The sequence below is a fragment of the Amblyomma maculatum genome, chromosome 6, assembly GCF_055883805.1.
Source record: "Amblyomma maculatum isolate TAMU_Amacu chromosome 6, ASM5588380v1, whole genome shotgun sequence".
Classification (NCBI taxonomy): Eukaryota; Metazoa; Arthropoda; class Arachnida; order Ixodida; family Ixodidae; genus Amblyomma; species Amblyomma maculatum.
In genome coordinates, this window is record NC_139349.1 from 9,506,128 (window position 1) to 9,530,290 (window position 24,163).

Sequence of the window (24,163 nt, forward strand, 5' to 3'; positions counted from 1 at the left end):
TACTGAAGTTTCCTTCATGCCTCACGTGACCTACACAGGACTTCGATGCCATAAACGTCGTTCAGCGGTTGAAACACGCATTCTTGCGCCACGATTGTGGTGCTCTCAACCGTGGTTTGAATGAACGAAATAAGCTGCTGCCGTGATTCGACAGCCCAGTCCCAGATATGTTGGCGATGGTTGCAGCCAGCGCGGTGAGCTCGCTGCGACTTGCACCGTCACGTGCGCCGACTATATGGGCCTGCCGCTGCAGCGGGGTCGTGGAGCCGAGGCCGCAGCTGATTTCGTTCACTGAAACCCAGGTTAGCAGCACAATCGTGCGCACGATTGCGCCAGTCACATGATTTTTTTTTTTATTTCGCTGGCTTTCTTTAGAGCTTGGAAAAACGATGCACGTGACGCTTTCTTTATCGGAAGTAAACGGAATGGGTTTTAGAAGGTGCTCTCTAATTTTGTAAATCCATTTATTGTCTAAATGCGATAGTTAGTAAGTTAGAAAAAATGATCTTAATTACTAATCAGTTAATTGAAAAATAAAAAAAAACTCCCTGTGGTGCGCCATATGGCTGGCAGCTGTATACAAATGGTTTCTCTGGCCTACCTCAAATGTTTCATTTTTTAACCCTTGGCTAAAGTTAGCTTAGACACCCTGTATATATAGCTGCAGAGGCGCGTAAAGGCCATTGGTTTAAATCCGCGGAAAATTTTGTTCAAAAGAAAAATGTACTTTGGCAGACAAAAGTTTCGAGGCACGAGAAAAGCAACGGTTGAGCTTGTCGAAACGTTGGCTTGCGGCCTTATACTTTACGACAGCAGGGAATGTTTTTGTAGACTTGGATGGTATTTTCCTCGAACGGCACGCAAATCTAATCAGAGTTGGTTTCCAATGGATGGGTAGAGGCGTTGTCATGCTCACTGTCTCGGCATAATGCCCTAGTAACGGGCTCGCTCTTGAGGACTAGATTTCTCGTCACATGCGAGATTGCGAACTCTGGAAGATACTAAACGAGCCACTTTTGCGGGGCTTGGACGCAAACGACTTCAGCTATACATGTTTTTTACAGGATATTGTACGTATATTCACCTGTCAGCAACTGCTCCTCTTGACCGTCCGGCCAACCACCCTCTTTAACTTCAAGCAAGCGTTCTTTAATGTTGACTTATAAACACTATACTTTGTGTGTTATTTCCAGCGAAAAAAAAAAATACCGTTCGTTACGTCAAAGAACTGTTTACCTTTACCGTTGTCACTATTGGTCCGACGGGTGATATCGCATTTATTGCGCGTGCTGATTGGTGTATGCGGCAGATTCAAATATGAGATATCGCATCAATGCCTCCCTGGATAGCCTGAAAGATATCTCATCTCATCTTAATAAGATAGAAGGCATCAAACATAACATCTATGCAGACGATATAACAATCTGGACAGATGGAGGCTTCAGCGCCGATATATCGCATAGGCTGCAGGAAGCGGCGTATATAGTTGAAAACTACGCCCTAGAGAGAGGACTATCTTGCTCTCCTCGCAAATCTGAACTTTTCTCAGTGTGCAGCAATGCACAACTAACCAGAGAATCCCACCTACCGCACCTACACAAACCAGTGGAGGTATACGTGGGAGGGAGCAAGGTACCGAGAGTCAGCACCATTAGGATCCTGGGGTATTTCCTACAGCAGAATAGGAAAAACACCACCATCTGAAAAAGCTTCAGACGTATGTCGACCAGGTAACGGGGATATTCAGGCGAATCTCTCTCTGGAACAAAGGCCTCAGAGAACACTGTCTAATAAAACTGCTTAGTGTCTTTGTAATCAGCAGGATAGCTTGCTACCCCCTTTCTCAATCTCAATTCTGGTGTTAGAGAAAATAATCAGAATGTTATTCAAAAGGGCTTTAGGCATCCCCCCCCAACTCGTCGACAGAGAAGCTTCTAGCTATGGGAACGCATAATACCTGGGAAGAGATTGCTAAAGCGGTCAGGGAAGCCCAGATTTGGCGGCTCAACTCCACTGTAGTTGGCCGAAAAATACTACAAGAACTACAGCTTCAGTCAAGTCAGCCACCCTATGTCGCTGAACTCCTGGAGCTTGAGACGCGGGAACTATTCAAAATTGCACCGATCCCTAAGAATATGCACCCGATTTATGATAAGGAACGAAGACAGCATAGAGCAAAATTTTTTCAAAGCAAACTAATAAACGACCCTCCTGAGGAATCAGCCTATTGCGATGCTGCCTGCGGGCTAGAACGGGCCGTGATCATAGCAGTGGTAGATCGGAACCACTCCCAGAAAGTAATTAGATCCATGAATACGCGTAACGCTTTAATAGCTGAAGAGGCTGCGATAGCGCTAACATGTACAGGCACTAAAGCCAAAACTATCCTTTCAGATAATAAGGCGGCTGTTAGGAACTTCGGCAAAGGCCTAATTTTCAAGCAGGCGGCCAGTCTACTGAGAAAGCACCCGCTAAGCCGGGAGGTTTCAGTCATCTGGATTCCAGCCTGGACTACCAGGCAATGAGGCTGCCCATCGCCTCGCTCGATATGTATACACCCGAGCGGCCATAGAGACCCCGCTACCCGGAGACAAAGACCCCCTCATCACCTACAAGGAGCTCTCTGAGACTCCCAGACTAAACAGAAGGATCTATCCACCACCAGATAGGTCCCTAATATCCTCAGAATGCAGGGCCTGGCGAAAACTTCAGGCCAATCGCTTCTTTCCTTATGTTACTCTGCATAATGAGTTGACAGGGGACCCAGAGGCTTGCAATCCCTGCAACGTACCTCTGAGTCAAAATCATCTAATCTGGCAATGCCCCGATTCTCCGGGAGCTAAAGAAACTGATCCTTTTGGTCAAATTACCTGGGAGTCTACCATCCGCAGCCCAAATGCGGATGAACAAAAGATCGTTCTACGCCTGGCGGAGGAGGCTTACTACAAGACCTTCTCTGCGGCCACGGCGCAGGAGAGCCGGCAAGGAGACCCTCCCCCTGGCTGAGGTCCTGCCCCGAGGTCCATGTCGGTGTAAATAAAGTCTTCTCACTCACTCATCCCTGGACAGGTCCGCTTGCTCCTTTTTCGAAGCTCGTGGGTTGCCAAATGCGTGCCGTACCAAAGGCGAGAAGGAAAGAAATGATTTTAGAATGGAAGAGTGCGTGCTAAGTGGAGGCCGAGTCCGATTCCAGCAGCAGCCGTTGCCGTAATGGCGTTCAAGGTGACAGGGGAAGAATCAAGTGTGCGCCGTCATTGCTACAGTGTACTGGATACCGTTACCGCAGACACAGTGAGACCAACGGCTTTGCAAGTGCCGAGGAACGTTCGAACTCCGGAAAGGCGATGCAGAAGTCAAACCGTGGCGAGAGAACCTGAAACTCGGAAGAAAGTACAGCAGCGGGTAACAATTAAGCACAGCAGGAATTCCGAGCAGCTCGAAGGAGTGAAAAGTGAGCTTGATGCACTTGTGAAAGAGCGGCATGCTGAACCGTGAAAGAGAGGACAGTGCCAAACTGGAAGGGTAAAGAACTTTTCGGGAGAAGCACCGGGAACAAACTATCGAAACACTGCAGCTCGAAGCATCAGAGTGACTAGGACTGCGGCTCGTGTGCTGTACTATAGAGGAAGTGCGCCGGCCCACGGTTTCATCAGGGAAAGGCTTCGTTCTGAATACTTCTAAGACTTCAAGATATGTTACCCGCCACAGCGACTATAATAGGCCGTTCGCTATGTTTTGTCACCTTGACGCCGGACAGTTATGTCGGCAGAAAGGAGCTCCTCGGAAAATCGTTACGCTACACAAGTGCGTTGCAGAGATTCGTAGCAAATCACGAGCGAAATGCACAAAAATTGCACGCACTGGTTAATTCCTTTATTTTTGTTCGGTTTGACGTGCAGGCGATGTAGCTTGTTGGCGGTGGAACCGACAACAGGCTTTTTGCAGTAGCTTTTTATGCAATTAAGCGAGCGCACGCAGCCGAAAGCGTGAAGACGAAACTATACCGCTTAGAGCTAGCTGTGTACGAGCTCCGGCCGGCCCGAATGCCCCCGGTCCGCGGGCTCCATTCCGGGCATATTTGCCTCGGGCGGGCTGGGCTGAACTGCCCGCTTCCAAGTACTCGCACACAAGTTTTGCGAAATATATGGCCATGGTGTGTGGGCGTCCTGAATACACAGCATGAAATGGTTTCCCGCGTTCTCCCCTCGCGAGAGCGTACGAGTTCTCTCTTGACGTACATTCCCCTTTCCTGCACGCGCCATAACTTAATCGAACGTTTGCTAGTCGTCAAAGACTGAACAGGAGAGCCGCTTGTGTGCCATTTAGTGTCGGCTTTCGTGTCTCCCGCTTCAGGAGGAGGAGGAGGAGAAAACTTTATTGGGGAGAAATTGATGTGTTCTTTCTTCGTGAGAGGACGCTTCTCAAGCCCCAGGGGTGGCCGTCGCTTGATGGCGCTCGACGACCTCATTGGCCCAGGCCGTGATGGCGTGTTGCCGGCCTGGATCAGAGCTAAGCAATGCGGCCTCCCACTGTTCCGAATTGGTAATCTGCAGGCCCTCCGGCGGTTGCATGTTTTCTAGTAAACATGATGTAACACCATCGCAGAGGGTATCCGTTTCAATATTCGCGCCACGCTGTCGCCTCTCACGAGTCTGCGTTGTCACTTGCTCCTAACCTAGACCTTGCATCGGTGGAAGCCTAATCAGAGCATCCGTCGCTTGAGTCAGGAAAGTACACGTGAAAGGCACACGAATCGAGACGAGCTCAATGAGTACTTGGCCACAGTAATAACCCCTTGCTCAGAGTTTCAGTTAGTGGGTAGCGCTGTTTTCCAGCCGCCATTTGGACCAGCGAAATAAACTTTAGCGCTGCCGGAGAAACGGTGCCGAGCCGATCTCAGACTCTTTCAATGTCGGGTTGGGCCTCATGTCGGTAGCATTGGACCCAGGCCGGGCCCAGGTTCAGAATTTCGTCCCGTGCACAGCGCTCATACCGCTAAAAAATCCTCGAGCAGTGTCCCATGAGATTCACTTGCACGGACTAGCTTCGAGATTTTTAGTGCATAACACTACTAGCCGCAATCACGGATTTCGCCGATGTCTGTCCGAAGCTGCTCTCTCTCCCTCTCTTTCTATTCGTGAACTTGAAGTGAAGAAAGAGAAAGTGGAGACGCGTACGTCGCGCGGCTCAACATTAGGGAGTTTTAGAATAGGGGGACCCAAGGCTTGGGGCCCCCAAGGAAATAGCGTGCGGCGGCGCAACGTGCTAGCCAAGCGGCGAGTTTTAGAATAGGGGTTTTCCCGACGCAGCGGAGCCGGGCTTGCGTTCGTCGATTGCAGCGCCGCAACGGTAAACCAAGAAAGAGCATTTAAATATATAAGAGCCAACAACGCTATTTTGTTAATCAAAAAGTGCTACTATTGCACAAAACTATATTAAAACTACCAGTTATACAAACTGTTTTTGTCATACAAGACGAAATCGGCCAATTGTCAATCCAGGCCGAGGCCGGGAAAACTCATTTGAACCTTCCGCGCTTTCCGCCGTCTAGTCCCCATGGCAACCGAACGAGGCGAACTCGCTAGGCCTAGCAGCTCGGTAAATCCAGAAGCAATCAGAAAATATAGGGCGTTTTATTGCTAAAATTTGGTGGTGCGGGCATCATGAGACATAGCATAAGCTTCGTTGGCCTTTCGTTTGCCATGGACGCGTGACACCATGGAGCGATGACGACGAATGTGTGCCGAGGCGAGCGGCCGCCGCTTGGCCGGTCGCCGCCATGTTGCCGTAACCCAAGCGACCCAACGGCGGCTTGGGGCGAACGCTATTTCCGAAAAATGGGGGCCGCCCCTAGCGTTAACCCAAGACCCCAAGCGCGGCTTACGTTCTGCGCATGCGCATTTCGACGCCCCAAGCTCCTTGGGGGCCCCAAAGCTTGGGGCCCCCTATTCTAAAACTCTCTATTAAGGAGGTGGAGCGGCCGCATAGCTGCAGCAGAAGCCGCTCTCTCTCTCTCTGTTCATCTATCTCTCCGTGAACTTGAAGAGGAGAAAGGGAAAGTGGCGACCCCCGCATCACGCGACCTAACACTGAGGGGGCAGAGCGGCCGCATAGATGCGCTCAGTGAGAGAGCAAGACAGTGAGAGAGGGGCGTGTGTGTTGCAGACGTGGCGGCCGTCACTGGGCAACATTTCACAAGCGTGTGTTACTCCGGAGTGAGCAGTCGCGTGTTGTTCGCGCGTCCTAAGCTTCGGCATCTCTCCCCTCGCGTCAGTCACTCCTCAGCCTTCACGGACAGCAGACGTGCACGCGCAGTGCTCCCTGAACCTCGGCTCCGAGCCGCTCGCCGTGTCGTGAAGCTGACTGTACTTACCTCCGCGCCTTAACTGGCGCTCGCCTTCAAGCGCGTTTCCCTCTCTTTTTCTCTCCTCTTATGATCCCACCCCAGACCTTTCGGCCGCAGAGTAGTGCACTGTAAAGAGGTAAATTGTGCCTATTTTCGTTCACTTCTGAAGATGGCGTAAAGAGAGCTGAGGATGCGGCTGCTCCGCGCGTTTGCTTCGCGTCGCAATGGATGAAGCCGGGCCGTGGTTTATGGCTTAAAGTACTATTCTGGCACGCACATTGAGCGGGGTGAATGTATAGTAAAGCTGCGAATACAGCGTTGGGGTGCACGCGTCCCGCACTTCTTCCACCCAGCCATCTTTTGCAAGCCCTGTTTCCGTGCCGCTCATCGCAGATGACACCAGAAGCAGCTGCGCCGGTGGTGGTGAAAATATTTACTGCAAAAATAGAGGGGCAACTCCACCCCCCCCCCCCTACATGACATAAGACGTGTCATGTAATGGGACCGCCCTTATAAAGCAAACGACAACCTTTAGACGGCTATCCGCTCAGAGTCTCCCGATTTCCCGCAGAGCTTACAGGAGGAGAGTGACTGATCGGGCCGGGTAGCGGGCATGAAGAAGAATTGAGTAGGGAGCAGTACGAGCCTGGAGTTGGCGCCAGTGGGAAGCCTCGGTTAGGGTTAGGGAGGGAGTCGGCGGTGCGTAAACACGCCGGCTATCTCGGTATAGGTAAGGATCGATATATGTGAATGATAAGCAGACGTGCCTGGGCTGGGGGAGGGAGCCCGACTCCTGCCGAAAAGTGGGACCTCGGAGAGGGAAGAGACCTCCTCGTTTCCTGGGAGGCCTGCATGTGCGGGGGCATAGAGTTTTTTACTCTTACCTATAGAGGGAAAGCTCTGCTTCCATCTATGGGAGTTTACATGGAGTTTCCAGACGACCAGTTCAGCCACCATGGGCGCTCAAAGCATCATGGACCGGAGAGCTACCGATTACAGAACTGCAACTTTTGGCCAAAACTAATGCAAAGATAAACGTTTTTCTACTGTAAATAGTCCTATCATTCAATATTGTGACTATAAATTTCAAAAAAGAGAAAGAAACAGCATGTCAGTGTGAGATTTATCCAATATAAGCGATGGCTCTTTCTCCTATTGGCTTAGTTTTGAGCAGCACAAATACCAATATTTCGCACTTAATAAGCACACTTTGAGAGGAAAAAAAAACGTTTTGGAAATATCTATGGTTGCGCAATTACTTAAGGAAGTTTTTAGTGGCATTTCGGGAAACAGAAACCTTTCATTGACGACGTCTGCTTTTGCGGCTTCGGTACATGGCTTTTTGCGGTCTATGTACGCACCTTGAGATGATGATGACGATATAAAAACATCATAGTAACGCCACTCCATGCATCTGAGAAAAACCGACTGTCCCGCAACAAGTAGCACACCGGCCCATGATTCTTAGCGCGCCCATGGTGGCTGAAGTGCAGCGCCCTCAGCTTTCCCTCTAGTTAGTGTAGGAAACTCTATGTGCGGGGGTTCAGATGAGGGTTGCGGGGCGGGTGAGGTTCTAAGATCGTAGAATTAAGCCGAGCCGCGGCACGGGATACCAGGCCATTGGCGAAATTGGATAGGACGGATTTTGAGCCTGAGAGAATTTTGGTGGTAGAGGTGTAGATGAGAGGAAGCGCAATGGCTACCTCCTTGGCAATTAGGGAGGAATCTGTGGTGATGGAGCCTGATGCGAGTAACCGGTACTGATTGCTAGCTACGGCGAGGACCATGCGGAAGCCCGACGAGTACGCTGCCACGTCTACGTAGACTACCTCTGAACTGTCACCGTACTCCTTGTGCAGGGCTTTGGCGCAGCCTGCTTTGCGCTCCCCGTTGTGTTCGGGGTGCATGTGCTTGGAGATAGGAGGGACTATGAGAAAAGAACGAAGGTCTGGAGGTAGGGGACCCCGTGGGTAGGATCAAACGTGTTGTGGGTACCGAGGTTGAGGAGCTGGGCAGTAGAGATGCTATAGGTGTAGCCGGGAGGCGAGGCTTCGTGAAGCTCCTGAGAAGCACATTGATGCGGTCCCACTCCTTTGACTTTAAAGGAGGTAGGGGAATGCGTACGCCGTGCGGCTCTTGATGTAGACTTGGGTGAGGCGGATTGTGTTTCGCTTTCGTAGACCCGCGCTTCGGTTCGCCATGCACCGGATGGTGTGGCTCCCTGGATTTGGGTCTGGAGAGCTTGGATGGTGTCGCCGTGGGAGTGAAGGCTGAGGCCCAATATGCGAATGAGACTAGAGAAATGGGGTGGCTATGGCGACATAATATACAACCTACAATCGGCCCTCAATATCATCGACTCGTACTTTCGCGCGCGTGGCTTGGCTTGCTGCCCTCCAAAACCACAATTCTGCCTCTACCGTCCCAGGCCACACGACCCCGCCAACCCTCTTATCTCATTAACTCTAGGTCTGTTCTTGTCTGCCGGCCTTTGTCCGCGCAGACCAGTGTGTACTCGAGTTCGCCCGCTCAGGGTCGTACCTGAGAGCGAAGCTTGAGCCTGTCGATCGTGATTCAACGATGCGCGACAGGCGTACCTTGCGGTGGTAGCCCACTCTCTCTCTCTCTAAGGAACCCTTTAGTCACCGCGAGAGAGAGAGATCACAGCAAGCCCTTGCTTGCTTGCGGCGCGCATTCCTTGTCCCTTGCGCGCAGCGGAGCCTTGCTCCTCGCGTGCTCCTAGGACGCGGTGACTGAGTGTTTGTGTAACGCTGGAGGACGGCGTTTAATAAACGTCTCCTTTGCGAACTTGGAGGCTGGTGTCATTGCAGCGAAGCGCTCTCCTCCCTGCGGATGTTGAGTGCCCGCTGTGGTGTTTCAGTGTGCGCGTGGTGAAAGCTGATTGGGGCCTCGGCTCGCGCGACGCTCGAACCCGCGGTGACTGGTGGCGATGCCCACGTAGAAACCACAAGCTGAATGTCGGAGACTTGGGCCAGTTGACAGGGGAGTTGGAGAAGGGCTACGTTGAAAAGGATAGTAGAAAGCGCGGCATCCCGTGGCGTCCCCTGTATTCCCAGTGAGACACCGGAAAGCTGGAGGTCGTCCAGTGTGAGTGTGGCTGTGCGTTCGGCGAGAAAGTCGCTGATGTAATATTACATCTGCGGGCCTACGTCAGTGTCGTGGAGGCCTTCTAGGACGGCTGCACGGGTAGCGTTGTCGAATGCTTTTGTTAGGTCGACACCGAGGGCCTTGATGTCGTCCGTGGGGGAGTCAAGGATCGATGGGGTGTTTGAGCTGTAGAAAGACGTCGTGGGTGGATAAGCCCGGGCGGAAACCAAACATGCAAGGAGGCATGAGGTCGCTGTGCTCCAGATACCGACTGAGTCGGGTCTGGAGAGTTTGCTTCATGGGCTTCCCCACACGGTACGTAAGTAAAATGGGACAGAGGTTAGCGGGATGAAGTGGTTTACCGGATTTGGGAATAGAGACTATAACTTGGCATCATTCCACGGAGGTGGGAGGGCGCCACGCAGCCAGCATTTGTTGAAGTAGCTAGTTATGGCTGTGATGAATGGGGATTCGAGGTTGCGGAATGCTTTGCGCACGCTTTCCGGTCCAGGAGCTGAGGATGTGCTGAGGTGCTGAAGTTCTGCCCTGACTTATGCCTCGGTGATGGGTTGGTCCAGGAAGAAGTCGGGTGATCCTAGGGAAGTGGAGATCCCGTAGCTCCTCGAGGAGTTCCTGCGGGGAGGCCGCGAATGTGTGTATGAGCTTGACGATCGAGGTTTTGTTTTTGATATGTCTTGGACTGAGTCGAGTCAATCAGATTGCAGAACAGGTCAGGCTCATGTTGCGGGTAAGCCTGTTACAGATTCCTAATTTTGGCGGGAGAGAGTCGAAGCATGCATCTCAATTCCCTTGTTAAGACGGGCCAGCCGAAGTCTAAGTGTTCTATTCCAGGGCTGGCACCGCCACCTCCGCTTAAGACCCGTCTTGGCTTCCCAGAGGTGCAGAAAATGGGAATCCATTGCGTCTGCAGGAGGGGGCGACTCACAGCGCGGACGTCGTACTAGAGTTGGTCGGACCAAATAGCTATGTCTGAGACTATGTTTAGAATGCGGGTTGCTCTGAAGGTGCGGAACGAGTTCCACTTCCCGATGATAGCACCACGAGGGGGTCCGCGTGTTGGGTCTACTTGTAGCAGAATCTCGATAGTGTAGGGATCACTACCCGGGTTCACCTGGGTGTTATACCACGCATAGTGAGGGAGGCGATGGGTAAAGGTGAGTTCGAGAGTAGTGTCTGTGCAAACATTGTTCCCGGTGCGAGTAGGGGTGATAGGGTCAGCGAGAAGGAAGAAACCGGCCTGCTGAGCTGCGAGCCATACGCTTCGCCCCTTGGGGTGTCGATCGTGTAGCCCCAGGTGGTGCGGTGTGTGGGGCGTTGATGTCCTCTACAGTTGGGTGGGGGCATTTGTGTGCGGCGCGTTTGGCGAGCGTGAAGAGTCAGTTGAAGTCGTACCGCAGGTATTTCGTTCGTATCCCAGAGCATCAGCAGTGGGTTCATTTCCGTGCGCTTTCCATCCACGAAGTGCAGTGAACACACAAGTGAGCTTTGTGATGGTACGAAGTTTTTTTTTTTTTATTAATCAAAGCCAACCATTGTCGATTCAACTTCAGATTGGCAGGAAAACGATGCAACAAAAACATGTCGCAGCCGCACTCCGACTTCCGTGTACCTGCCGTGTGCACGAACTAGCGGCAATATTTTCCCGCTTTCGTTGGGTACTGCCGCATCCCACGACCACGCAGTGCTGTCCAGATTACCTTGGAGTTGCGCACGGCGTTGCAACATTCGTTGCAACAAGGTAAATATGTATTTAACACGGGCTACTATAGCGAACGCACGTCGCTTTATGGACCGGGTTATCGATCAGTCCAAGCTAGGAGAGATGGCAACCACGATAAGGCGGAAACGGAAGTGGGGTCGCTCGTAGTGCATGATGTTATAGAGTATCTTGCTTCTTTTCGGAAAATGGTGTATTTTTTTATTTTATTTATTTCCAATACCTCAAAGACCCCAGGAGTACGGGGTTTTACATGAGGGGTATAGCTTGACAGTATTGTCGAGATTAACAAAAAAAAAAAAAAAAGTTTTCAATGGCGGTTCTGAAATGGCTTGGGTTAGAGTGAGCGACAATGTCAGCGGGAAGATCGTTCCAGTCGATGGCTGTCCTTACAAAAAATGAGTTGAGGTGCGTTGTCGTTCGGGCATGTGGCGGATAAACGGCCAAGGTGTGGCTGATGCGACTGGATGTTCGATGGATCGGCATGATGACTGCTTGCTGTGCTAGATGATAAGGCATGATAAAATTTATGAAATAAACAGAGTCTAGATATTTTACGGCGTGCTTGCAAGCTTGGGAGACCGGCATTAGCTTTTAGATTAGTGGCGCTAGTATTACGAGAATAGTCAGAGAAGATAAATCTAGCTGCACGGTTTTGTGTTAATTCAATGGTAGATATCAAGTTTTGAAGATGCGGGTCCCACAATGCGCATGCGTACTCCAATTTGGGCCTTACAAGGGTTACATAAGTTAGGTGTTTAACAGAAGAAGGTGCCTGAGCTAGGTTACGCCGAAGAAAGCCAAGTGTGTGGTTAGCATCGTTAGTAACGGATGTAACGTGAGAATGCCATGTAAGGTCACTGGAAATTGTGACACCTAAATATTTCAAAAAAGATGCTGAGGAGATAGTAGTTCCGTTTAGTAAGTAGTTGTACGAAGAATAGTGTTGGCGTCTGTGGAAGGTAATTAAGGCCGTTTTGTTAACATTTAGGGTCATTAACCAATTTCGACACCATTCCTCGACTTTTGCCAGATCGGCCTGAACAGCCAAATTATCAGTAGGGTTATGTATGGGACGGTAAATGACACAGTCATCGGCAAAAAGGCGGATATTAGAAGAGATGGAGTTGGGTAGGTCATTAATATAAATAAGGAAAAGAAGAGGACCAAGTACGGTACCTTGGGGTACACCGGAGAGAACAGGGGTGAGACTGGAAGCTTAATCGTTAGCGAGAACAAACTGGGAGCGGTTAGTAAGGAAATCTTCGATCCAATTAAATACAGATGCATTTAAGTTAATTCTTGACAGTTTTAGTAATAGTCGCTTGTGGGGAACCTTATCAAATGCTTTTTCGAAATCTAAGAAGAGTGCATCAGTAGGAATATTAAGGTCTAAGTTGGAACTAATGTCGTTTAAAAACAATGCAAGTTGCGTGTCACAAGAAAGGCCTTTCTGAAAACCGTGCTGATTGGGATGGAAAAATTTGATGGATGTTAGGAAGTTGACGACATGTGAGTAAATAACGTGTTCCATGATTTTAGAACATACGCTTGTGAGAGAAATGGGGCGAAAAGTGTTACCTGAGCCCTTCTTAGGAACTGGAACGATCTTGCCCACTTTCCAGTCTTGAGGGACTGTGCCAGATGATAAAGACTGCTGAAAAATGTGTGTTAGGATTATGCTAGTTATATGCTTGGTGTTCTTCAAAACCTTTGTGTTGATGCCGTCAACTCCTGACGATGATGTGAGCTTCAAAGAGTCGATAATTTTTGCTATGCCATGAGGTGTAAATGTAATGTCCGTCATGTTCGGATGAGTTAAAATGGGAAAGGGAGGAAGGTTTGCGTTAGTCTCTCGAGTGAAAACCGCACTGAAAGTGCGATTGAGGGCCTCAGCAATGTCGCCATCAGATAAAGGAATGCCTGACTCGTTAAGAAGACGCGTGCATTTGAACGTTTTGGGTTAATAATCCTCCAGAACTGTTTAGGGTTGTTGCGGATTAATAAAGGTAGTGTCGATGAAAAGAATAATCTTTTAGACTTTACTAGGAGCGAGCGAAAAAGTTTTAATGTAGAATGATACTTCTGCCATGCACGTGGGGTGTTAGTAGATTTTGCCGCTCTGAAGTGTCGTTTTGTTTTGTTTTTTAATCGTTTAAGAGATGATGTAAACCATGGTGATAAAGGACGGTCGCGAATAATCTTCACAGGTATGTACTTTTTGATTAGGTACGTTGAGGCTGGCGTTTTTGTAATAACTCGCTAAGGAGTAGCGAAGCGTTCACAACGCGTGATGGTGCGTAGGCAGCTAAGAGTTATTACCTCCGTCAGGCACTCTGGAAATATATTTAAGAGTGGGGGGACTGGAGGAGACCTCGAGTTTGTTTTATTTAAATTAAGTCTAAACTTGAATGGGCAGGTTTATGAAGCTGTACACATGAGGAGTGATCGACTGCATTAAGGAAGTGTCTGTGCACTTTGTTAATCAAGGACAGGGGCACAGGTGAGTCAATTAACGGCTCCGGCTATGACATAGGATTGGTTCAGGTTACTTACAAGAAGTGCTTTGCGGCTGGCTACAGAGCCAACTAGCTGAGCCCTCATCATCATCATCATCATCAGCCTGATTATACCCACTGCAGGGCGAAGGCCTCTCCCATATTTCTCCACTTAACCCGGTTCTGTGCTAGCTGCATCCACTTGACCCCTGCGAACTTCTTAATCTCATCCGCCCACCTAACTTTCTGCCTCCCCCTGCTACGCTTTCCTTCCCTTGGAATCCAGTTTGTTACCCTCAGCGACCATCGGTTATCCTCTCTTCGCACTACATGTCCTGCCCATGTCCATTTCTTCTTCTTAATTTCCACTAGAATGTCGGTAACTTGAGTTATTTCTCTGACCCAATCTGCACGCTTTCTATCTCTTAATGTTACCCCTACCATTTTTCGTTCCATAGCCCTCTGGGTTGTCCTCAACTTAAGTAGAACTCTCTTGGTTAGCCTCCACGTTTCAGCCCCATAGGTGAGTACAGGCAAGATGCAACTGTTGTATACTTTCCTCTTGAGCGATACCGGTAAGCTGCTAGTCATAATCTGCGAGTGCTTGCCAAATGCGCTCCATCCCAATCTTATTCTTCTTGAAGGTGCAGCGGTGGCGTAGCGGTAGAACATCCGCCTCGCATGCAAGAGGACCGGGGTTCAAATCCCGGTGCCGCGCAATTCTCCACCGGATGACAGAAAAAAAAAAAATCCGCGTGTCGATGGAATTGCATATACAGGTTTGGGGTGCGACCTGATGCCTCCGGCAACGCACTCCCTCACCAGAACAGGAGTTGGCCACCCTGGTGCAGTAATTGGCCACAACCTCCTATGATAAGCTCCATAAAACCCCGGCCCTCAGTCACCAGCGGCTGCGGAACAACTGACCACGGCGGCGGTCAGAGCTGTGAAGCAGCAGGGGGTGCTAAGAAAGCCTGGCTCCGCTGGACAGGCCGCCATTGGAAACTGACCCTGGCAACGTTTAATGCTAGAACCCTAGCTAGTGAAGCTAGTTTAGCAGTGCTGTTAGAGGAACTAGAGGGCATGAAATGGGATGTCATAGGGCTTAGTGAGGTTAGGAGGCCGAATGAGGCATATACTGTACTGAAGGATGGGCATGTACTGTGTTAGCGAGGTTTACCAGAGAGGCGACAACTAGGGGTAGGCTTCCTTGTCAATAAGTATATAGCGGGTAATATAGATGAATTCTATAGTATTAATGAGAGGGTTGCAGGCATCGTAATTAGGCTTAATAAGCGGTATAAACTGAAGGTTGTACAGGCCTATGCACCTACATGTAGTTATGATGACCAGGCAGTTGAAAGCTTCTATGAAGATGTAGAATCGGCAATGCGAAACGTAAAGACGCAGTATACTGTACTAATGGGCGACTTCAATGCCAAGGTAGGGAAAAAACAGGCAGGAGACAAGGCAGTAGGTGACTATGGCATTGGTTCTAGGAATAGCAGGGGGAAGTTACTAGTTGAGTTTGCAGAGCGCAATAACCTCAGAATCATGAATACCTTCTTCAGCAAACGGAAGAACCGGAAATGGACATGGAAAAGCTGAGCCCTATTGGGCTAAAATTGCAGGAAATCTTAATGCTAGGGAAATGTTGGGGAAGAAACTTTTCCTATTTTGCACCCCCCTTCCCCCCCCCCCCCCCCCCCCTCATCTGCTCGTGTATACCCGTTCGACAAGTGAGTGCTGTGTTAGTCGCGAATCTCGCACAGAGATGCGACGAGTACAAATTTACCAATTGCGGCACAGAATGAATTCTTTATTCAACCAAGTCATCGCGTTCAATTGCAGCTCAGCGATACACTCAGGCGCAATTATTGAGAGTGAGGTCACAAGTGCGCTTAGAAAGATAACACGGTTTCAGTCATGATGTATTTGTGTTTATATCAGCATCGTAGTCTTTTTTTTTTAAACTCACTTATTCCGTTATGAAACAATAATAAGCCGTTTGCTTGGCCTTCTGTGGAGCGTTATACGTACATGGCTGTACTGTACCGTTCTGTCTTACCGTAAATTGTAAGCACTGAAAACTTCACAGCAGCTTGTGACCGAAAACCGTGCTCCTAAATTAGAATCAGCTAGCTGGCGTTGGTTCGTAGCTTGAAAACAACAAGAATGAACAGACTGCATTCATCTCAGACGTGAGCACTTAAGTTGTGCATCACTGTCCGACGTAAATATGTCCCAAATGTCTTATGCAGTATGTCTTATTTTGCAAGCTTTAATTTTCCACGAAAAAAAAGTAGCGTGTGCGCCTCAAGTGACGATTATTGATATCCGATATTCTCGCATGCAGCACACTATACTTACGGCAAATTCACTACCAGTTTCTGCAAGAAGGTACAAACCAGTGCAACTATATAAACTGCTCTATAGCACCCTTCCTTACCAATATTTAAAGTGACTGCGAACACATCGACGTAAAGGATGCTTTGTGCGAACCACATCAGTGCAGCGAGGTAAGAGACGTCGTATTTGAAGTTAAATCACAATTGTACAAGATGTGCAAAGGCTAATGCTTTACTAAGGCTGTATTACCGGTCCTTTCCATTTTATTGTACATGCAGCTCATGCCGTGTACTGATTGCGGATTTTACAGTGAGCACAGACGCCAGCTTTTTGTTGCGTGCCGCGTTCTTTGCAATGATGCGTAATACAGTTCTATGCGTAAATCACCACGCGATACTTGTCTACGACGGCTAAGTGATTTATGGTCGAATTTTTATTATCTCATCTTTATCACTGCTTGTCGATTCGTGATTCTGGCTTTCGGAGCAGGCTGGCTTCAAGTGAATTAAAACGACGAAGCAGCGTTTATATCGCAGTTTCTTCACCTGATCTATACTGACGTCATACAGTTTAAACTAAAACTGATATTCGTGAAGGAAGAAATTGAACAATGAAAGCTGTGGTAGGCAAACTGGTGATTAATGTGTATAATAATGCCTTACGCACCATTACAAAAAAAAAAAAAAAAAAAAGGAAACTTGGAAATGAAATTCAGCGTCTATAGACCAACACCAATATGTGACGTAAGCTACGTGCGGTGAAGCTGCTTCGACTGGCTGGGCCGACTGGGGGCGTAAAGTAGGGTTAGCTTGGCATCAATAGAAATGCATATAACGGATAGTTTCCAAAACGTTTTTCTGGTGTCACAGTGCACCTATGATGTCTCCGCTTGAAGAATAACCAAGTACATCCTGGAACAGGAGTTTAACATGCGCGTGGGAGTCGCCTCCTGGCGGAGGTACAGGACGGGAGCGCGACCCACAGAAACACATGCAAGCAATACTTCTAAAAATATTTTCCCCGTTTCAGAAGTACCAACAGAGTAAGTCAATCGTTAAACTTTACCGTGCTTCGAACAATGGCGTCGGAACCTGCTGTCTTTGTTAAGAGTTTAGTGCCCAAGGTGTTTTCTTCTAAACCGTGTAGTAGGACTCCTCTAGCACTCGTGGAAACCCTACCTACTGGTTAGGGCAGGGCCGAAAATCTTCTTACTTTCAGGAGATTTTAACACTGCCAATGCTTTACGAACACGCCGTGTTGCTCAGAAGTAAACCCCATGCGCTCTAAGCTTTTGACAGACTAAATCATTACAAAGCTAGGTTTTAAAACTTGACAATAACTGTACTTGTAAAAGGCGCTGTATCCGCCGAGTGTTTCTCCAAAAATTATTTCGCTGTTTTGCTTACCCGTATTTCTATGAGTCCCACTCCGTTCTTGTATTGTATACTTTATACGAGAAGTGTGTGCACGGTGTTCAAAAAGCATTGTTCGCCTTTGAAATGACGTTTCATGCTTTCGCAATTTATTCCAAGACATAATCGGTTCCTCTTCGAGAAGGGACGGCATCATATGCGCACTGTGAAATCATGAATCTGCTTTGCAGACATTTTCTTTTTGCATATCTATGACTACAGCTGTACTCCAAGTCGGCTCCAGCATCCGCGAGCGCCCTCTTTGCTTGTAAACATAGTATTGGTTTATACTCCATCAACGAGGTCTTGTGTGTAACATCACCGACACTTTGATGACGGTCCACGCATGCAACAGACTGTATATACGCGGACAAGACAGACATTGCAGCCTTACGCTATCCTCCTAGTTTCCAACATCGCGACCATTATGATTTCTATGGAACTCATATGTCATCTTCCGACGTGGCTCAGCGATCTTAACGTGAGTTCAAGTCTGCGTCGTCACCTGGAGAATACTTTAAAGAACAGTTCCAACAAGAAAAGGACCGCTGCTACAGCCACTGAACACATTATGAAAGCTCTGGTGCAGCCCAAGCTGGCGCCATTCTATTTCTTTTATTTACTTACTACTTTGTTAGACAGCAGTGAATTCAACTAGAAAACACCGATCACCTTCTCTCATCCAGCAATCTCTTGTTCACATAGTTACGAACATATTTACAGTCCCGACCGCCCTCGGGCGCAGCGATTGTCGATTTCGCCGCGCCTGCCGGCGTTCGTTGGCCACACCGGATGCAGTGAGTCCGGACACACAGTCTCGCGTTTTCGCGACGGAACACGTCGGTATCCCGTTATACGCAAACAGCATCACACTTTGTACAGGAATGGTCCACACCGAAAGATCAGGTATATAACAAACTACGGTACACATTGGCAGCGCCCCACGCTTCAGTGACGCACACATGCCTGGAGGTTAAGTAATGATTCAACAATAACTATTCAGCGAAATCGCGACAAGGCCAGCTGTTACACGCTTTATTCGCAAAATGTTGAAGTTTCGTTGAGTTAAATCGCGTTGCTTTTATTAGACGCATGCGTTGCTTGCGTAAACAAGCTCATGTTTCGCGCACCTTTGCATTTCAGCCTTCTTCCGTCCCGCAGACGCCAACGATTGGCCACGAAACTAAAACGAATAAACAACCATCCATCCAGAAACGCTGAATGTCACCAAATATTTACGCTCGCTATGCAGGGGCGACAGAGTTACACACCTGACGTCACTCTCCTCGGATCGGCAGTATATGAAATGAAACGGGAAACACTGATAAGCGATAGTGCAGATCAAATACGTGTCCCACTTTGTGCTCAGCGTTGTGGATGCGCGTTCTAACGAGAGCCAGCTCGTAAGCCTCGCAAAGGTACACGAGCACGTGGTTTCCAAATGCAAAAGCGCGTTGCCTGGGCTCTTCCTTGCCTTTTTGTGCCCTCGTACTCGATAAATATCCACAATCGTCAATCAAGGAAAGCTGCGCGGCCGTCAGTGAGCAAATTGGAAAGGCCACGAGCAACTTTAGCCCTTAAACCTCGCCGGTGCCCTCGGGTAACAGCCCTGGTATCTGCGCTGAAGACAACGGAATATTGTTTTGCTTAATCATAAAAATTGATTGCGTGGCTGTCTGTGGCTATGCAAATGTTCGGCGGTAAGAAACGCATATGTTATTAAGGAAGTTTGAATTGAAAACAGAACTTTTTTTTTTCGCTCAGTTTAATTAATTTAGCGACGTCAAGACCGGGTTTTACGTGAGCACTGTTTAGAAAGGAATGACACTTATGCAGCTTAGCATAGCCTAGCCTTATAGCCTTAGAGAACTGCGTCGATTATCTGTGTCCACGACATCGCTTTTTCCCCCTTGAAAACCAGTGTGAATATGACTTGTGCGTTGTGTTGAGGAAAAATGACTATCATGCGCCAAACACTATGTTTAACGAGTTTGTTTAGTGGATAAGAAATGAGAGCCTTTTATAAATTTTTAGGATCCTTGTTTCTTCCATAGAACTAAAATCAAATGAAAATTCAACAAGTAAATTGTCTCCGAGTAAGCTGGGGAGGAAAGGGATGTGATATTGGCATAATCGAGTAAAATACGTTTTCCTCAGCTGTTGGAGCTCTGTGCCTGAGAATAAAATGTTGCTTAGTGCGGCTCGCTCACCTCCACACCTCTATACCGAGTTTCTTGAAGAATGATTGGCCCTGTTTTGTCAGTAGAAGTTATGTGTGGCGTCTGTCATAGCCTTAGTCGCTTTGGGAAGTTGAACCCCACAAACCAAACAAAACCAGAAGTTGTGCCCGGTCTGTCCAAGATAGCATAAAATTACTTCAATGAAACTCTCATTCTAGTGTATGACTTCCATTTTACAATGGCCGGTCTTACAAAGTGCATTTTTTTATTTCCTTCATTATTTCTTTTAGTCTGCCATTCATTTCTTCGCTTACACTGTCCTAATGTCATGCAATCTTTGTATGGTATTCATATTTTCTTTATTTTCTCCCTTAGAGATTGTGCAGCAGGTAAGCTGTGTCTCTCTAACGCTTAAATGTAACGCTATATAGGCTCTGTTTCGATGTCCTGTGTTACTGTTTTGTATCGAATACACAGACAGCATAACATTCAATAGTAAATACAGTTCGGTAGCCTGCATTACAGTGCTGCCCATCCGACATAATTTGCTATTTTTGAGTCGTCTGTACAAAATTCTGCGTCCTGCACATATTTTTTCTTTTGTAGTTTACAGGTATTCTTGTAATATGTGTCTATGTGATATTTGCTTTTTGCGAGCGTTTGTTAATCTGAAGCTAAATACACAGGGGAGGCAGTGCCAGGGTGGCAACGGATCATGTCTTGTGGAAACTTTGGAAGGGCGTCTAGTATTCCGAATTCTTGGCATTGATTTCATTTCCTGGTGTCAGTTTTACGTAAAAACAGTTCTGTTTTCATTGAAAGTAGCTTCTAGCTATTAGAACGCAGTAATGCATGGGCGCAGACAGACTCCGATGTGTATTCAGTGTCCCTTTAAAATTACATTTCGTAAACTTCCTTTCCGATTCTCCACACGGACTGCTTTCTATCACCACCTGCGCTTACTGCGGTTCAAGGTACATATAAGATTTAGCCTTACACTAGTTTGTTACTATATCAGACGTTCCACGAAGTATCTTACTTGTGACCGGACTTTGGACTGCACCGAATTATGATACGGTCAACGTAAAAGATTGCAACTAATTCATCCCATCTCCGTCGCGGGATACCTTGTTCAGACTCGCGCTTCCTCTGTCTGTGGAAACGTACCTCTGCCAGCTCCATCATTTACCTGCGTGTGCATACGCACACAACGAGGTAAGGTTCGCTCGTCACCCTATTAAGCGCGTCTGTTGCAACCGTTGTGTTTCTCCGTACACACGCACACACCCTGCACACATACACACGTCTATATGCCGGCTCTTGTCGGCGAAACGCGTAGCGTGAAGACGAAGCGATGCGCGGTGAGTGCCGTGGATTGTAAAGCCGTCCATTCCGCCGTCGCACTTGGATAAGGGCCGCTGACGGTTCAAGGGCCGCAGCAGATCTGTCGCCGTCAGCGGCCGGGTATATCAGGCGTCGGTCAGTCCAAGGTCCGCGCCTTTCCCAAAGGACGTCGCAGCAGTGGGGGCGCAGCGAGGCGGCAGCGCGGAAATAAACTAGCTCGGGCGTTGGTGACACGGCAGGAGCAACGACGGGAAGGTCTTTAAGAAGAACGGGTTGAGGCGTCACTCAGCAGTTGCAGCGATACTGCGCCGACGGTGACTGCCGATTCTGGTTCAGGTCTGCCTTCTCCCACTGAAGTCGCTCACTCTCCTCGAACTTGTTGGGCTGCGAAAAAAACAGGTTGCGACCAAGTGTTAGGCAAGGAGGGAATTGCTGCGGACCGTAAACACAAGCAGCAGCAGCGACGGTCAACCTGGCCTCCCTCTTCCCACGTCCTATCTCCCCTTCCCCCGGACGCCAAGAGTGCCGCCACGACATTAGGCCGGCATAACCCGTGTCCGGTATCCCCCTCCCCAAGAATATCCCACAGTACCTAGAAGAAGAACCTGGACCTACACATGTTCGCATGAGATACCGCATCGTCGCCCTCACATCAAATGATTTCCCCATTCTCTCCCCTCAGTGATACAAGATGTTGGTTAGTAGCCCAATGTGCTTAGTTAAACCCACAAAGTTGCGGAAGGTTTCTCACAGGGGAGCAATTGCCCATCAGGATCCACTCGTGCGTAGCCTTACGAGTAGCCTTACGAGTACGAACACTGGGGATGTAGCTTTCTCTTCCAGCCACACGGCTGCGCTTGGATGAACTCTAATGACTTTGCTTAAAAAGCGCCTTCGTAATGTGAGAAACGCGGAGGGGTTCTCTAGAAGACCGAAACTATATGTCAATATCCGTCTTGCTTAACTTTCCGCGACCTGTTGTGCCACATAATTAGTTAACAAGCAAAAATCTAAAAAAAAAAATGAATCCTGCGTGCTGAAACATCGCAATGACATGACACTACCCTTATCTGCCCTAACGCACCCACCTTAGAGTCCAGGTTTAAACCTGAGTGGATTCGGTTATATACGCGGAACGACAAAACAAAAGGCACAATTGCGCAGTGTAAATCCGCGGATGGCGCTCATGGACTCACGCACTTATCGGCACTGCATGGAATTTCTGCAACGCACAATGCATAGCGAATAACGGCACCTTTTACGAAAAATAGGAAATTCTGTGAGCCTGTGTTTAGGTGCTGTCGATCACGCGCATTTGTTGCAGTTTTCGACGAAAGCAGTCAAAGGTATTACTTCCCAAGCGACCTTTGTACGCTGCTCTGGGAACTGTATTCCAGGTTTTAAAACGGGGTGACCCCGTTTTACGCAGAAAAAGTGTAACAAAATGAGGGGCTCGCTGAAGGAAGCTGTCAGTCTGCAAAACCAAGGAAAGGATAGGGAAAGTTTTCTATTTTGCGTTTAAAAAAATGTGGTGTTGACGAAAAATTTATGGCCGAAAGACAATTAAATATAAGGTAAAAAAAGAAAATGACTGGTGAGATGTGAGCATACAACGACCTCCGAATTTCCTCTGCCCTACCTACTTCTCATCCCCACAAATTATCTTTTCATTTCGTGCCTTCTGTCTTTTATATTCTGGATTCTAACGCATATTCTATATAGGAAAAATTGTAGGACGCTTAAGATAGCGTTATCGGGTCCCGTTCGCACCTCAATGCGTTGAAGACGGTGGATGGATGTATAAGGCTTTGAATCGGGCGGCAGCTCACGCCATCTGTTGCAGCAGCACCGTACGGTCGAAGGAATTTTCCAGTAAGTGCCGCATAAGCAAAGCGGAAATGTTCTTTGCTACTCGCTTAACTATTACTGCCGTAATTGGTTTCTTTCTGACGCACCTAAACATTAGCTGACAGTCACAAGGCAATGCATACTATAGGTCCACGTTTATTTGGGCAGAATCAATGCGGTTCTGTGGCGGAGTTCTTCTTTATTTTTATTTTTATTTTATTGCCTGTTTGCGTGCTCGTCTCGCACTGAGAAGGAAACGTGTTCGAGTCCGTAGGTTTCCGCAGAACATTTATTGTTTCTTTACTTTCTTCCGATTTTTTTTTTTTTTTTTTTTTTTGCGTTACAACCGCAAGCTGACACCGGCTTTTCTGCGACACGGGGCAGCGCTATGGCGTAAAAAGAACTTACATCAGTGCTGGGTATTCTGCTGCCTGCGATATCCTGAGAAAAATTCGCCAGCGGAATACACCGCCTTTCTTACTAGCCGCGGACGATAGTGCAGATTGTAACGCATACGCATGATCAAAGAACTGTTGCAGATTCTACTACAAGGCCACTCACTGCGACTTTCCCGTGAACCAACGGATCACAGAAATGGGAATCTGCGCAGCAGGAGAGAAGTCGTTAATTGCACCATACTCTGTGAGATCACACTTGTGAGCTCGCGCACCCACTTCAACACCTTCCCCATATTTAGCGTTTGAAACTGTGCCAGGCTGTTACAGAAATTTTGTAGAACGAGAAAAGTGTGTGCGTGTGTGTGTGTGTGAAGCTTTGGCATAAGTGAAGCGGCCCGTTGCTTAGCGCTGCAGGACAACCGGCAGTACAAAAAAATGTAAGGGAGGGAAGGATACACACGTAGAGCTTATCGTAATTAATTTTGAGGCGAGCTATAGACCAGATGCGCAGCGCAACATGTGCGCCTGCAGCACAGGCAGCCGCAGTTGCACGTGCATGCGGTTGTCACAGTCGTCACAAAATGGAGCATTTGCGCCCCGCGACGCAGGTACAGTTCCAAACGGTTTGCACTTACGAACATCACAGCGGCTCCGGAATTTTACGCATTTCATGGAAAGACACGGGGAATAAGGGAATTGAACGGCGGGAACAGTAAGGAGAGCGGAAAGTTGGGCGAGTTGCTTGACATGCATAAAGTTTGCGCGTGGACACGAAGACAAGAGAGGAAAAACGAAGACGAGCGCTAACTCACAACTGAAGGAACAGTAAGGAGCGACGAAGCTTGCACAGCGAATAAAAGTTTCGCGTCTTTTCAAGAACAAAAAAAAAAAAAAAAAAAAAAAAAAACAAATACTAGAGAAGATGCTAGCACGCGTGCTTTT

The 24,163-nt window shown here is 48.3% G+C and overlaps 1 protein-coding gene across 3 annotated transcripts in view; it reads right to left on the minus strand.

The window, feature by feature from the left end:
* Window positions 1–15,488: 15,488 nt before the first annotated feature.
* LOC146185038 (ras-related protein Rab-8A-like) overlaps window positions 15,489–24,163 on the minus strand; it is a 95,653-nt gene continuing 86,978 nt past the window's right edge. For all 3 annotated transcript variants that reach the window (XM_084606029.1, XM_084606028.1, XM_084606027.1), the window contains one exon: window positions 15,489–21,359. In XM_084606029.1, coding sequence (XP_084462155.1) covers window positions 21,261–21,359 — 99 coding nt within the window. In that variant the 3' untranslated portion in view covers window positions 15,489–21,260. The remainder of the gene's footprint in view (window positions 21,360–24,163) is intronic.